General features: G+C 36.4%; 1 protein-coding gene and 1 pseudogene across 5 annotated transcripts in view; one reads left to right on the top strand and one right to left on the bottom strand.

Moving 5' to 3' along the window:
• UGT8 (UDP glycosyltransferase 8) overlaps nt 1-15,831 on the top strand; it is a 104,593-nt gene that overhangs the window by 68,682 nt on the left and 20,080 nt on the right. For 4 of the 5 annotated variants that reach the window (XR_004811361.2, XR_007407861.1, XR_004811362.2 and 1 more), the window contains exons 3-6: nt 5,339-5,481; nt 6,964-7,040; nt 10,891-11,110; nt 13,137-13,282. Coding sequence is in view for 1 of the 5 variants with exons in the window: in XM_025465992.3 (XP_025321777.1) it covers nt 5,339-5,481; nt 6,964-7,040; nt 10,891-11,110; nt 13,137-13,500 (804 nt within the window). In the remaining 4 variants the exon portion in view is untranslated. Of the gene's footprint in view, nt 1-5,338; nt 5,482-6,963; nt 7,041-10,890; nt 11,111-13,136; nt 15,766-15,831 lie in introns of those variants that run through there. The other variant, XM_025465992.3, reaches the window with a different exon arrangement.
• On the bottom strand, nt 10,164-10,626 carry LOC118353105 (ORM1-like protein 2; annotated as a pseudogene).

A 15,831-nucleotide genomic window follows, 5' to 3' on the forward strand; every position in this document is an offset into this window, starting at 1 on the left:
TATTATGTCAAAATCTTATGTAAAATCAATAAAAAAATGTTACACTTTGGGAGCACTTGCTCCCCAACCCCCCCCCCCCCCCCCCCATCTAACTCTGTGTATCTCTTGGCTCCCGTTCTGGCCCAAGTCTAGCTCACAGAGCCTGGCTGGTTCACCCTGACTTATCCTAAACAGCTCCCCATGGAAGGAATAGGGGAGAGTGCCTTATTCTCCCCATGACCAAGTCGAGGCATGTGGTGAAAAGAAATCTGGCAGTCTTGGAAAACAAATCCTTGTGTATCCAGGTCATGATTATAAAAAAATAAAAGAGAGCAAATACATTAACCCCATGATAAATATGTTATCCATATTTCCTTATTTTGCTTTCTCCTGTTAAAGACTAAGACACCTTAACCCTGCAAAAAGATAAAGTGATTATTTTTATTGTGAGGTTCTCTTTTCAAAAGCTTATATATATATATATAAGTGCTGATTTCCTGCTTAATATTTGATTTATTATTGTGATGATTTTTCTTTCCTTTGCATTTGAAAAATGACACAGTTCTTCCCCAGACAGGGAGCAGGAAATACCATAGAGATAGGCTCTGGCTTTGGATCTGTCATGATGGTCCGAAGCATGGGGAACACTCTGCAGCAACCACACATCCATGCTCTGTGCTTGCTGTGCCATCTAGTGGAGCAGTGTGCAGCCCATGTGCTGGCCAGTTGAGTATAAAGGACTGAATGCAATTTTAATTGTTATGGTATGTGAAGCAAAGTGTTTATTCTGTCCATATATGCGCAAATACCCGAAACATACTTAAGAAATGGTACTTCTAGTAAATGGCAGGTGAAGAATCCTTAAAACAGATGCTAAATACAGGAATAACTAATAAAAATCCCCAGAATGAAAATTAATGAGGGAAATCTAACATGGCAAATATTAAAATGTGTTATATATAACAGAAAATAAAAATCTTTGGCCCTGGCACAGGAATAACTGGGTATATGGATCAATGGAACAGAATAGAATTCAGAAATCCACTGAGATGGCAGCATTTTACATAAATGAAGACAAAAGGAAATATTCAATAGTGTTGACGGAACTGGCTATCCTTTGGATTAAAAATAAAGATGGATCTCAGTCTCATTCTTTCCTCCAAAAAAGAGATTCTGGATAATGAGGCCTTAGAAATTCGAGAAATGAAACTCTAAAATTACTAGAAGAAACTATGGGCATTTACAAGATAATCTTTTTGTTTTGTTTTTAATTTTTTATTTTTATTTATGATAGTCACAGAGAGAGAGAGAGAGAGAGAGAGAGAGAGAGAGAGAGGCAGAGACATAGGCAGAGGGAGAAGCAGGCTTCACGCACCGGGAGCCCGACGTGGGATTCGATCCCGGGTCTCCAGGATCGCGCCCCGGGCCAAAGGCAGGCGCTAAACCACTGCGCCACCCAGGGATCCCAAGATAATCTTAATGTGGGAAAAGTTTGCTAAGTCAATAGGCCCAGAGGCCATTTGGGAAAAAACAGTTTATCCTTACAGTAAAACAAGAAAATTGATGGAAAATTATAAATTATTATAGAAATAATACTTACAGGTAAATACTGCATTTGATTCTTTTTTAAATTAAGTTAAAATGGATTAAACTATATATTGACATAATCTAACAGAGGACTGTGTGAGACCACAGAGAATAAGAGATGAAAGAATTTGAATCTGTTTCTCTGGCTAGCATGTGAAACTAACTAAGCGTCTTTCCATGTGAATGCCATTTGCTTTCCATCTGTGAAATGGGTATTTCCTGATGTGGAAATTTTTTTCTCATTATTTTGTTTTGGATATCAAGCTTTTATTCTGTATATTGAAACTATTTCTGCGTCTAGTTATTACTTTTATTATTGTTATTTTGCTTTTTTAAAGTGTCTTTTACACTCTAGAAGTTTTATTGTTCTATGCCAGATCTCTCAGTGTTTTCTTTCTGACTTCTGGGATTTGTGACTGGACCAGGAAGGCTTTCCACACCCAGAAACAACAAAAGTATTTTTTGAGGAGTTTTTTCAAGTACTTCATCTATTTTAATTCATTTTGACTTTTTAATTCCTCATGTAATTCATATTAGTGGAGGGATCTAACCACATTTTTTCTAGGTCAGTGGTGGATGACTCTTTTCCCCGCTGATGGAAATGTTCAGTTCCTGTGTACGCGACAGTCTGGCTCTGCCTGCTGCCTTCATGCTCTCGCTTCTCCTAAAACTGAACATTTCATAGAGATGGCTCGAGGTTCTAGAGTGCATTCTGGTATGTGGAAGGAAAACTTTCTTTACCTGTTCTTGTTCAATATCTTCTTGGCCTTCCTTGTACATTTTCTTTTCCAGATGAATTTCAGACTGCTCTAGTTACATAGTCCTCTTAGATGTAGGCTGGCAATGCATTGAACTTAATTTTATAAAAAAAAAAATTGCATCATCAGAACACTGATGTTTCCTTCCTAGCAGATGTTACATCTTTTCACTTACTCAGTTTTTCTATTTTGTTCTTCAGTAAAGTTTTCTTCATATACATCTTATATATTTTGTTAGGCTTACTCTATTCTTAGATATGTCTGATTTTTGTTGATATTATAAATGAGGTGGGTTTTCTTTTTTAACTCTAAATTTTTACCTGGTTTCTGTCAGGGGGGCAAGGACAGTCCAAACACCTTCATCTTTAAAGTGTTAAATTTCCAGAAATTTTTTTTTTAACGTCAAACACATTTGTTTGAAGGTTATTATTATTATTTAAGAATTGTTAAATCAATTTGCACTTTATAAATTCCAGAAAGCACTGCATATGTATCTAGAAACAAGATGCCATCTGGGGCCTCTCAGTCCTTTAGAGAGCCAGGAATACTTTTCATAAAGTTCCAGTTCCAAAGTCTTCACCATGAGTTCAGCGAATTTGGGCTCCCTTTAACCTCCAGTGCCTGCAGCTTTTCCTGCTGCCTGAGTATCACCCTTTTCAGCCAAATCCAAAACCCATCCCCTTCTGTGTTCCCATAAAACATCAGTCACCCCAAATGTTTTGCGAATTTAGGCTGAAAATGAAAGATCATAGGGGAGGAGGTTATGTCCAGGAGCCCAGTGTCAGGCTCACTGTTTCTTCCCTGACTTTTCATGTCCCTGCTTCCTCCAGCTCAGGAAAATAGCAGTTTGGAAATGACCTTGAGGCCAATTGGAATATTATCTTCTAAAAATATTGAGTGCTTTTCTTGAAGGGAACTATAATGAGCAAAATTTTCTCTACCCCCTCTTATATCAATAAAGGCTATATACTTAAATATAAATGGTTGAGGAGTATGGTTGGAAAAAAATCTAGAAAAATAGGTTAATGGACTTTATTTTATTTTCTATTATGCAGGACAAAGAACAAACAACTGAAGTATTTATTGCATAGAATCATTTGAAACTCAAAGACCTTTTAAGTCCTTGGGAAACAAAATTTAAATAACATTCTTACTGTAAGGCTTAGTATATCTGAATATAAGCTTTTTTAAAATGGCATTGACCCTGAAATTTTAATCTTTAGAGAACTGGATAGTAGGTGATAAGTTACTTGAAGATGAACCATAGAGATAAAATGTAGTATTTGAATCATTCTACTGTGTAACATTCCTATTTGTATTAAGTACATCCGGCTTAGGACTGTATCTAAAATGGAGATTTTAAATCAGTTTGCTCTTGTTTCTTACTTTGAATCCACAGATAACACTGTTATATTTTCAGTACATGTGATATTCTTGGTAAATGTAGCAGAATATAAATTGAAAGCTTTATTAATAATTATAGCCTGTTTTACCTGCTCAGGAGCTAGGATGGTATACCTCCTTCTCCTTCCATTACCATCTCAGTCATCGAGTTACCCTAGTCGCTAACTCATCTTAGGCATAAGAAGTGGTACCACCTTCCCTGCTTAGAATGAGTATAATAGAGTGTTAATACAGATCTCATTAAGCAATAAAAGAAAAGGGAAGAAAGCAAAGAAAAGAAAGACATAGGGCGCCTAATGTTCCATATAAATACTTGGTATTAAGCTAGGCAGTGATGCCATTGTGATGATACTTCTTACTGTGCAGTTACCCTTGCTCCTGCCCCAGCAGTAAATCAGGGTATGCCAGAAATGCAAAGAGCATGGAAGACGCTGTAGTAACTCATTCATCCTGAATCAGAGATATGCAGGGTCTGTGAGATGTAACTGTGACAGCCCACTCTGCACATCATGAATATAGAGTGGGTCTGTCCCCTGTTTTCATGCCTATATTATGGCAAAGGTGTTGTCAATGGACAGCACATTTGTTTTCCTTCCAGTGGAATTATGTGTTCCTCAAAGTGCTGTGGCTCTATTAGCTTTCATATGGGAAACTGAAGCTCAGCGTCTTTGACAAAGACTTACTAAAGGGATAACTTACCATACAAACAAATTTGTGCCTATAGAATAAAACAAAGCAAGGAGAGTATCCCTTAAAACTTACTGCTTTCATTTTCAGTATAAAGCAACCATACCAGTAAAAATTTCTGAATGTGTCTTCCTCCAAGATGAGTCCTGCAATGCTAAAATTGTCCCTACTTAACATCACATCTGCTATGGCCCGGCATCTGTTGACTGTCTAAGGACAGGTTTGAGAATTTAACATTTTCCGACACCTTGAGAGAGAGCAACCACTCAGAGATCTCTAGAACCCCTGGATGCCTCACTATAGAGCATGTATGATTTGTGTTCTCTGTGAGTTGGAAAAATATTTAGAGAAATAGTAAAACTCATTAGACCTATGGACCTTTGGAATATTAGCTAACTCCTTCTCATATAACAGAGTATGACTTATACTCTTACCATATAACAGAGTATGACTTCAGGATGAAAATCGCCAAGCTTAGACCAAGATGAAGTCAGCCCACTCCTGAAAAAAACCCAAACAAACAAACAAAAAAAAAACACAGACAAACAAAACCTCCTGGGTGGGAGTGGGAGTGGGGGTGGGTAGTTCATGTCCAATCCACATATTTCACTTGCATCCTCATATAAATTTATACCCATGTTTTAAATATCATTAACTGAGATCTTAGGCCATTAGCTACTGATTTTTTTGTTGTTGTTGTTATTTGTTGGTCTTACCAAAATAGCTATCTGCCCTCCTCATTTTAGTTCATGTCATCAGATGAAATATTTTAAACAAAAACAGTTATTTAAAGAAAAATTTTATATCCTCTACTACCTAATTGTTTAAGAAAATTGTCTAAAATTTTTAAAAAACTGGGTTGTTGATGAAACTGATTATGAACTGATCTTTTATAGAATTAACTGCTGCATTTTGATTTATAGGATCTCCAAAGGTGGGTAAATGGTGCTAATGAACACGGCTTTGTCTTGGTATCTTTTGGAGCTGGTGTCAAGTATTTGTCCGAAGACATTGCTAACAAACTGGCTGGAGCTTTGGGGAGATTGCCCCAAAAAGTGATTTGGAGGTAAGGTAATGATGTCCATTACTTCTTTAATTTTCAGTATCCCCTTGCTTGGCCTGCCAGTCCCAGTAAAGCACAACACACTGGTTCCCTGGAAAGATTTGCAGGATCCCCCTGACTTTTCATTTTGATTTTTAGTGTTTTGTAATATAGGGACTAATTTATAAGACTCTGAGATGGACAAATAAAGAAATTATCAAGCCTATAGCATACAAAGAAACTGTGTTGCAAAATGATTTATCCTTGTCTTGGATGCATTTTTATGTTATCCTCAGTTTTATAATCTTTTACATTTCTGTTGGTTATTGTCATTTTAAAAATTGTTGTAGTTACATGCATTTCTATATACCTCCTATATCCCTTCAAATCATTGTTGGAATGAGGTAAGAGTGATAGATGAATGAATAAACAGGTAAAATATTTCATGGAACCTTTTGTCCTTTATAATGCTTTTTATTTTTTGTATCCAAGAGACCAGGCCTTAAAATAACATAATAACTTGCTAGTTAATGCTAGTTAAATAGATCAATAGATTACCCCAGCTTCCTGTGGGAAGCACTGCCCACAAGTGTCTGTCTCTGGACTTCCCAACTCACTATGTAAAAATCAGACCTAAACACCATCTACCATGTATTTATTTAGTACTGACACTGCCATTGGACACCAGGGATGCAGCAGTGAACAACATCGGCCCCAAAATCTCAAGCCGTTCGTTACAAATAGGGTCTGAGTCGCATGGGTCTTTCCTTTATAACAACTGTGTAAGGATTAGCTCTCACTTTTCCTGGCTGAGTTATGAAATGGATACATATTTTATCCCAACTGTTTAGCACTTTTTCCTTTGGATGCCAGTTCTATTGCATTTCCTCTATTAGGCTTAACCCAGAAAGCACCCTTCTCTACTTTGGACCGTTTATGTCTGCTCAGCTCAGACTCTTGCCATTCCCTCAGTCATTAAGCATGTTCATGGTTTATCTTTCAAAGATCAAGGCAAGAAACAACTTAATGATACCCTTCACCCCACAGAACCGTCTCTGGCGCCAAGCGAGAGAAGAATGCTCTCTGCTTTCTTTGAATTCTCACTCCTTCCCTTGGGCTCCAGGTGTCAAAGACTAGAGCTGTCCATTGCCCAGTGATTGCCCTCTCTGCTTCTCTCGTGTTTCTCTTTCTGGGTTCTTCTGGAGAGTGACTTCTAGCACAGGTTTATTTGGATGCTTTCCACCCCACCCCCCATATCTGTAAGTGGGTGAGAAGAGCTGAAGAAAAATAAATTTCAATAGAAGCCAAGTGTTTTTTCCCTCTCAATCAGTGAAAATGTGAAAGAGAAATTTAAAATTTTGTTGTTATTAGAGCATGATTTCCTTCTTAAAGATATCAACAAAAGATCATTTAACATTTATTTTAAATCGAATCATTTAACCACAGAATCCATATCAGGAGTAAAGTTTGGTTTTTGAAAGATTCATTGTCTGACGTACATTTTAGGTTTTCCGGAACCAAACCAAAGAATCTAGGAAACAACACTAAGCTCATAGAATGGTTACCACAAAATGACCTGCTTGGTAAGTCAGTGACATGTGGGTACTTACCTGGGCTTTTAGATCTTCATTGTGTAAATGTGACTTTTGTACTTGAGCATCTTGTATAATATGCAGGTAGTTTATCATAGAGTCACTATGTCATCCAGTGTCTCATCTTACTTAGATTTCAAACCAAAAAGTCAAATCTTTATTTATTAGAAAATAATTCGTCAGGTATAATCATTTGGGTCTATAAATTAAAGTTCTTAAACAAGTCACTAATTTTAATTTTCTGGAAAATATACTTAATAAGCTATATAAACTAGCAGTGAATAAAGTTATATCTGATTAGATTAATCAGCTAAAGGTAATAAAACAGTGAAAATGTAGATTTGAGTTTTATTACAATTATATCTCAGAACTCAGAGAAATTAAAGGTTACTCATTTGTTTGAAACCAAAGAGAAGCAGAAGGCCAAGGAAACAATTTATCTTATCTTTATTTGGTTCATCTGTTTAGATTTCCCCTAAAATCACCAGACATTTATGGACCTATTTTTTTAAGATTTTATTTATTTATTCATGAGAAACAGAGAGAGAGAGAGAGAGAGGGAGAGAGAGAGAAACTCGCAGAGGGAGAAGCAGGCTCCATGCAGGGAACCTGATGTGGGACTCGATCCCTGGACTCCAGAATCATGCCCTGGGCTGAAGGCAGGCTCCCAACCGCTGAGCTAACCAGGGATCCCCTTTATGAAACACTATTAAATAAACACTTGATTTATTTATTGGGATTCTGATCCTTTTAAAAACTAAAGTAGCAATTATGTGCATTCCTGGCTAGTTCGAAGATATTTGAAATAAATAATTTAACTGTTCAATAAGCAGAGATAGTAAAACTGTAATTTCATTAAATTTCTAGAAAAACGTGATGCCATAGTATCCTTTAAGATATTAAGGAAATTATAAAAATGTTACTGATTTTTGGCAATATTGACCATCATTTGTTCAATAATACTAAAATCTAACAAATTATGTAGGCGTCTTTAAGCAGTATTCTTTTAAAATAGGTTTTTGAAAAGTATCTTTTGGAAGCTACAATGTCCAATCCTAAAAACCAGCAAATTGAATTTTGTAACTGAAAAACAGTGAGGTATGTAGCTGACTTTAAATAATATTCTTAAAAATAGGATTTTGAAAAGTATTTTTTAGAAGCTACAAAATGACCCATCCTAAAAACCAGCAAGTTGAATTTTGCAACTAAAAAACAGTGAGGAATTTTCTTTAGATACATAATTCCTTTTGCTCTACTTCATTTTATATATAGTGTTCTATAAGTGACAAAATCGAAGAAGAAACAGGGCAATTTACCTTTCTTAATACTTGTATTTTTTTCTTATGTCTTTACTATTATGACTTCAGATTCCATAGAAGGTAGAAAGAAGCAGAAAATTTAAATAAGATAATCTTGGCCATCAGCCCTTTCAGCCCCACAATGATACCACAATTTGGGAAAATCTGAACTGTACTCATGGGTTGTACAGCGAGATGTAGCTTCTCAGTGGTCCACACCCAATGGCCTTTTTCAAATTCCTACCTTTTCTGGGCTCCTCAGAATCTCAGTTCTCTGCCTTTGCCGAGATTAGTGTCATTTTTATCACCAGGCATGACTTTGTGGGTCCTCTGTTGGCTTTTAACAATGATCAGAAGATTCCTCCAGGATGAGAAGTAGGAACCAGACCACTGTCTTTCCCCTCCCTTCCTTGCATTCTCCCCCCTGTGCTCCACCCACCAACACTGCCTTATTTTTCACTGCAAGGTTTTGTTTAGGGAAAAGGTTTTGTTGCTAAAAAGAAAATTTGAAATGCACTAGGAGGGCAGATCCATTAAGTGGGCTGAGTTGAGAAGTTATTTGTAGGCAAAGGTGACACTGAGCTACTGACCCTATGAGACATGGAGTGGAAGGGTCCCAGTGCCCAATTGAGACCAAGGTTCAATACCTGGAGTCCGTTTTACTTGTTGAATATTTAATCTATTTATTCATGAGAGACACAAAGAGAGAGGCAAAGACCTAGGCAGAGGGAGAAGGTGCGGGGCTCAGATCCCAGGATGCCAGGATCACGCCCTGAGCCAAAAGCAAGCGCTCAACCACTGAGCCACCCAGGTACCCCCCAAAGTCCATTTTGTACCTGGTGTGTGTATATTTAAAAGATTTGTTGCTGCAAGCTGTAGTTCCTTTCTGGCCATAGCACACAATTCCTAAATGCACTGTTTTCTTTGTCCTACATTTCTTGTACAAGGCTTTTAGTGCCTTTTATGAAATATAGGCTGCTCACAAGGAGATCTGGGTTTTGAAATACCTCATTAATTTTGATAAATTATCTTCTTTTATCCCCATGACAACTAGATGTTAATGATGTTCCATCGCTTACAACTAATTTTTATAAGTGTCAGTCCCTACTTCTTTATATACCTAAACAGTAAAATTGGACCCTAAAATTATGAAGCACAGAAGCTAACATGACTTGAATGTTGTAAATACTTTGTGCTGTACAGTATTCCTCCTTGGATAAGCAAATAAACTCTTCATGGACTTAAGGAATCCAGCCTCACATCATAACATATTTTTTTTTACAAAGTGTGTTTTATTTATTAATATAGATAAATGCTTGGGTATCATGAAGTGGATGTCTATTTTTAGTAGAATGTGGTTGCACCCTGGTATTTTGGCCTTTCTTACTTTTGGTTCCTATTTATTAATGACCACTTAAATAGATGTGACTAGTCAGTTGGTATTCACGTATTTTTTTTTATTATTATCTTTATTATAAGGAAAATACACAGCAAAACAGAGCTGGAAGGTGATGTGGGTGGAAGATCTGGAAAAACTTAATCACCAACAACTGCTCAATAACCAAATAAGCTGCTCAAACATGACTTCATGCTGTGAGGGAGAGTGATTTGGTCCTTATCTTTCCCACCTTTCCAGATTCAAGGAAATCTGCTCTCAGCAGGGCTGGGCCCAGGGAGCCCAGTTTTCTAATCTATTCCCTTCTTGGGAATTTGGGAAAGGTTATATAGTTCTCAGCCTTTCAAGATACAGAAGACAATACGGAGAAGGAAAGGACGCTACAGTCCTTTGGTCCAGTGTTCTCCCCAGCCCCACCCCTCAGTATTTGTTGATGCCAAAGAGATGAACCCCATGGAATTGGGGTAACTTAGCCAGCAGTATGCTGAGCAATGAGGCTGTGTTGATGAGAAAGTGAGCAGCATCATACTTGGTGTGGAACCTGGCCAGGAGGTAGAGTACGATAGAAGAGATGCTGAGGAAATTTGCAGGAAGAGGTATTTTGGAGCCCATAGTCCATCTGTTCCCAGTGTGTCAGCAGCCGAGTCTTTTCTTGGTCAGGTGTCTCAAAGGGTGTCCCTTTCACTGCATGTAAGAAGACATACATAGCCAAGGTATGGATGATGTTGGTCAGGGTCCAGAAAATAGGAATGCTGAAGAAGGGGATGCTGAGTAAAACCACATGCAGCAGTCCTACCAAGGCGATGTAGGCCAGCCAGATGCCCAGGCTATTCATCACTCCAGTATTGAGATCTACTTCTCTGTGTGCAACCCCCACATTCATCCTGCTGGCTTCAGAAGCCCATCCGACTCGAGGCGTGGCATTCACTCCCACACATTGGTATTTGTGTTTGAGGCAAAGTTGTAATACCCTCCTTGAAGCCAGAAATTTTAGCCATTTAAAAATGGCTTTTAATTAATATATACAAATCAGTTCATTATTTATATGACAAGCATTTTAATTGATGTAGAGCAGGAACCACTGAAATTAAGCCTTTAAAAATCCTATATCTAAAATGTATGTTTTCTTTTTTTAATCCTTTTTTAGGGCATTCAAATATTAAAGCCTTCCTGAGCCATGGTGGTTTGAATAGTATTTTTGAAACTATGTATCATGGTGTACCTGTAGTGGGAATCCCACTCTTTGGAGACCACTATGATACTATGACTCGGGTCCAGGCAAAAGGCATGGGGATATTGCTAGAATGGAAGACAGTTACTGAAGGAGAGCTATATGAAGCATTGGTGAAAGTTATCAATAATCCCAGGTAGGTTTTCAATTAATATGAAAGCAGATGAAGTATATATACCACAGCATATTGTCAATAACCGATTATTACCAAAAAGTTGTCAATAAACCAGTTATAGAAATATCCTTTAGATTCCTATGTCTAATGCCTTCTGCATGTCTTCCATAATTTGAAAAATAAGAATAGCAGTCATATGGCCAGCCTTGTATGACCTTGAATGATATGCTACCAGGACTTGCCAAAGTGAGGGAGAAATTACTGTGGGAACAATCATTGGGTCCCTAAAATGTGTCAATGAGGGTATTGTCTCCTTTAATACTCATAATATATGTATATCACTGTTTTCATTATTAACATTATAAAGATGAGGCACTTGAAACTCAGCTTATAATTTGCCCATAGGTGCCCAGCTACTAGAGTAGAAATTTGAACCAAGACTGTCTGATTCCAAAGCTGATGCTCTTTGTATTGACCGGTGCTGGGTTAACCTAGGACAAGTACCACCGAAACAGAGGTTTATTTACTCAGAATTACTAATCAGAATCTTTGATTTTTTTTTTTTAATTTTTTATTTCTCTAGTTAATCCAGTTAACTACTGAGTCTCAAAGGGTTTAGAGAGCTGGCTTGTATAGTTTTAAAACAATGCAGCAGTTTTCTCCATTTTTACATGACATTTAATTAATCTTGCATTTCAAATGACAGTAGTATTTTTAGGACTATAAGCTTTTTCTTTTTATACCTGGGAGATACGGCTTAACAGTGGATTGAGAAACATTGCCATAGTCTTAATAAACAACCGACAATAAGAAAATCCTTTCATAGAAAATGATGCAGATTTCATATAAAAGGGTATATCCAAGTGCACTGAGGTTCATTTACTGCCTCATATGGGCTCAAAGGCAGCCTTCATGTTCTGGCCTCTTAAAAGGCTCCAGTGTCTTGGTCACAACTCCTGCACTGGAAGTAATATGTTCTATGACCCGAAGTGTCTTAGTATGGAGATCCCTCTGTCTGTGTTCTATAGCTCTTCTTTTAAAGTCAAATATTTTTCCAAACATGATGTCTTTATGAAAAATGATATATATCTTACAGTTGTTTTTAGAAAGGTTTGTAAAATGCAGCCCTAAAGTACATGCAGAGCTACTGCGATTGGATTTGTTCTACAGAAAAAAGCGAGAGGCTGGATTATCCACATATAATCCTTCTGTCAGTGTTCTTTGAGATGTAAACAGGGTCTAATCAGAAGCTACCCTATAGTCATAGGTCACATTGCAATTAAATCCCAGTTGTGTAATTTTCAAGTATACATAAGTAATCTGATTTCAGGTTAATCATTAAGAGGTCATTTTCTGTGTGTGTGTGTGTGTGTGTGTATACACACATGTGTGTGTGCATGTGTGTGTGTTATACACTGTATATGTGTACATATACACACATACATGCATATATATGTACTATATATAATGTCATCAATGAATGGCTTCACAGTGGTGTTTCTCAGCTCCTTTTCCTCTGTTTTATAATAGCCCCACACCTTCACTTAATGTTATTTTAAATCAGAGCATAGTTAAAGCTCATTGCTTAAAAAGGTGTTGGAACAAAATTCTGCATTTTTCTTCATCTCTTTCTTTTAGAATCCAATGAATGTACGTACTACTTTTCCTGGTTGAGATTCATTGATTAATAGTATTTAAAAGCATATGGACAGAAGGAGTATGTGTGAGTAAGAGGTATATTATAGCAAAAAGAAATCAAAACTGGGGTTTAGAGTCAGAAAAAACTTGAATCTGAATTTCAACTTTGTAATCATAATCAGGTTACTTAAGTGTTTCTGATTTCCAATTTCCTCACTTGTTTAAGATTTATTTTATTGTCTTAATGTAAGATACTGTGTTTAAAGCACTTAGCACAGTGCTTGGCACATACTAGGTACTTAATAAAGAATAGTTGCTTTTATTATTTTCCTCACTTTTAGCTTGAGAAAGTTACAATACTGAACCTTGTATCTACATGATCTTTCTGTGTTCTGCCTCCATTCCATAGCTACCGTCAGAGGGCCCAGAAGCTTTCAGAAATCCACAAGGATCAACCTGGTCACCCTGTCAATCGGACTGTCTATTGGATCGATTACATTCTTCGTCACAATGGAGCCCATCACCTACGTGCCGCTGTCCATCAAATCTCTTTCTGTCAGTATTTTTTACTGGATATTGCCTTTGTGCTTTTGCTTGGTGCTGCCTTGTTCTACTTCTTCCTGTCCTGGGTGACAAAATTTATCTACAGAAAAATCAAAAGCCTGTGGTCTAGAAATAAGCATAGCACAGTTAATGGACATTACCATAATGGAATTCTCAATGGCAAGTACAAAAGAAATGGCCATATTAAACATGAAAAGAAGGTGAAATGAGCCAATAGTCCACAAGATAGTAACAAATCTGTTCAGTCATTGAATTTTTATCGCTATAATTTAGCCTAACAACTACTAAAAGTAAAATGTTGGTAAACAATTCTAACACTCCGTTATCTGATCTTACTAACAAAATTTTATGGAATTAAGACGGCTGTAAAAAGCACAAACCTAAAATGCAAAAATGTATTTTATTCGAATACTGATAGAGAGTTTTGGCACTGAACCTTTTAGAAGCCTTAATTATTTAAATCAATTAAGTGACCACATCAGACCTTAGTTTTGAATCCTGATATGTGTGTATCCCAGATGAGGAATGCTTTCTTTTCTCTTAAAAAGATTTGTTTGTTGGTGTGTATGTGTGTATGTGTGTGTTGTTCCCTGATTAAGAGAATATTTAGCTGGCTGCTTGGTGTATTTGTTGAAGGTCCAGCATCCAAGAATGAAGTAGAAAGACAGGCTCCAAGTGTTTCTTTTCTAAAATTTAACATACATGAACTCAGAACACTTTACCATGAAAGAACACTTTTCCCTTAAACTGAATGCAATGGAAAAGATAAATGGCACCTTTTTTGTACCTTTTTTGTTTTTTTTTTTTGTTTGTGTTAGTTTTGTTTTGCTTTTTGTTTTTGTTTTTGTTTTCCTTTTCTTATAGACTGTGGAAACTTGTGGGGGGAAAAATACTTGCAGTTAAGTAAATGTATAAATCAGTTGTCATATTTTACTTTTGTTTTCCCCCATCAATAATTTGCCTCTAGAAGAATTTTATACTTTTTTTCTCTTTTGTTTTAATGAATAACATTATGTTAAATGCATATAAAGCTCTGACTTTTGTTCAAAGTACTGAAGATTATTGCTTATGTGGCATCTTTAAACAGAGCCGTTATTTGAATGTTCTTGTAACTGATGGCTTTTTTATAATGTAATTTTTGAATGTTCAGGTGTTATATTTCCAAAGTTTTAACTTAAAAAAAAAGTCTTCTTCATCCTTTTTGTTGTCTGGGCCACACAATCCATATTATGTAGGTGCCAACATTTAATTAAATGGAACATTACAGTTCTCCATATTGGTACCTTCTCTGAGAGGTTTGAGATCTTGTTAACAGATCAGACTTCACGTTGTTTTACAGAAGTGACAGAGAAATTGTATCAGTTGCTTGTGAAAATGAGTTTCTAGTTCTCTCTTCACTTCTTCATACCCTCCCCCCCCACCTCAGTAGCATTTTCCAGTCATTGTGGCTGACACAGAACAATGACCATATTTGCTTGAGAATAGGGATGCACATCCCAGACATCATAAAATCAGGACGTCCTGGCTAGTTGGCAACTATGAGTTTATTCTGTGTCATTCTGTTTACTTAGCATTTGCACTACACATGTTGAGTGTATGCTTTATTTATTCGTAGTTGGAGATCCCATGTCTGACAACTGAGAGTAGAAATATACATTCACCTAATGACATTCACTAACATGGGAAGAGTCGTGAAAATTCTAGAATGCTGTAAATCCTTGTCGTACACTATGACATACAACTTCATTACACTCCCACCAGGAGCCACTCTCCTCTACTTAGAAATAATGTCACAAATAGTTTTCTAATGTACGATGCAGACAAATGTACTGCTCTCTGAATACTTGAAGAAATGGTATTATACATATAAGCCTATTAGTTATACCTTTTTACAATCTTATCATTATGTTGCCGTTAAAAGGGAAAAAAGACTGAGGCAATGAATGGTGGGATGGTAACAGGCTTAGAGTGTATGAATGAGTTGATTTTACTTTTTTGGAATTGGATGAATTGACAGTAGGCACTCACTGGATGATTAAGCATAAATTAATCTCCACTGTGATAAAAACTTAAACAATAAACATGATTTAAAACTAGAGAAATGTTGTTGGAATAAAATTTTTATTCAGATTTTATTTCACAATATTATGTATATCCATTATAAGCATGTTTCTAAGACATGTCTCCCAACTTTTATATGTGTATATGAGTGTAAAAACAAATGTTACATGGGAACTTTTTTTATTATTATTAAACAGAGAGATTTACCTTAAAAGTACATCAACATGGATCTTAAAATTACCCAGAATTAAGAATGTTAAGTGTAGGTATTTACTGATCATTGTTGTTGTTGTTGTTGTTGTTTTTTTTTTTCCTAGTAAGCTTATTGTTAGCCAGTTTTGGTAAATAGAGTGATTTTAAATTTTCCACATTTGGGCTAGATTCTCTAATAAAGTAAAGTTTTCAAGAAGGTATTTACTCTTTTGTTTTTTAAAAAGAGCCTCTGCATGTATTTTCATAGCTGGTCATCATCATATCAA

The sequence above is a fragment of the Canis lupus genome, chromosome 32 (assembly GCF_003254725.2).
Source record: "Canis lupus dingo isolate Sandy chromosome 32, ASM325472v2, whole genome shotgun sequence".
Lineage (NCBI taxonomy): Eukaryota > Metazoa > Chordata > Mammalia > Carnivora > Canidae > Canis > Canis lupus.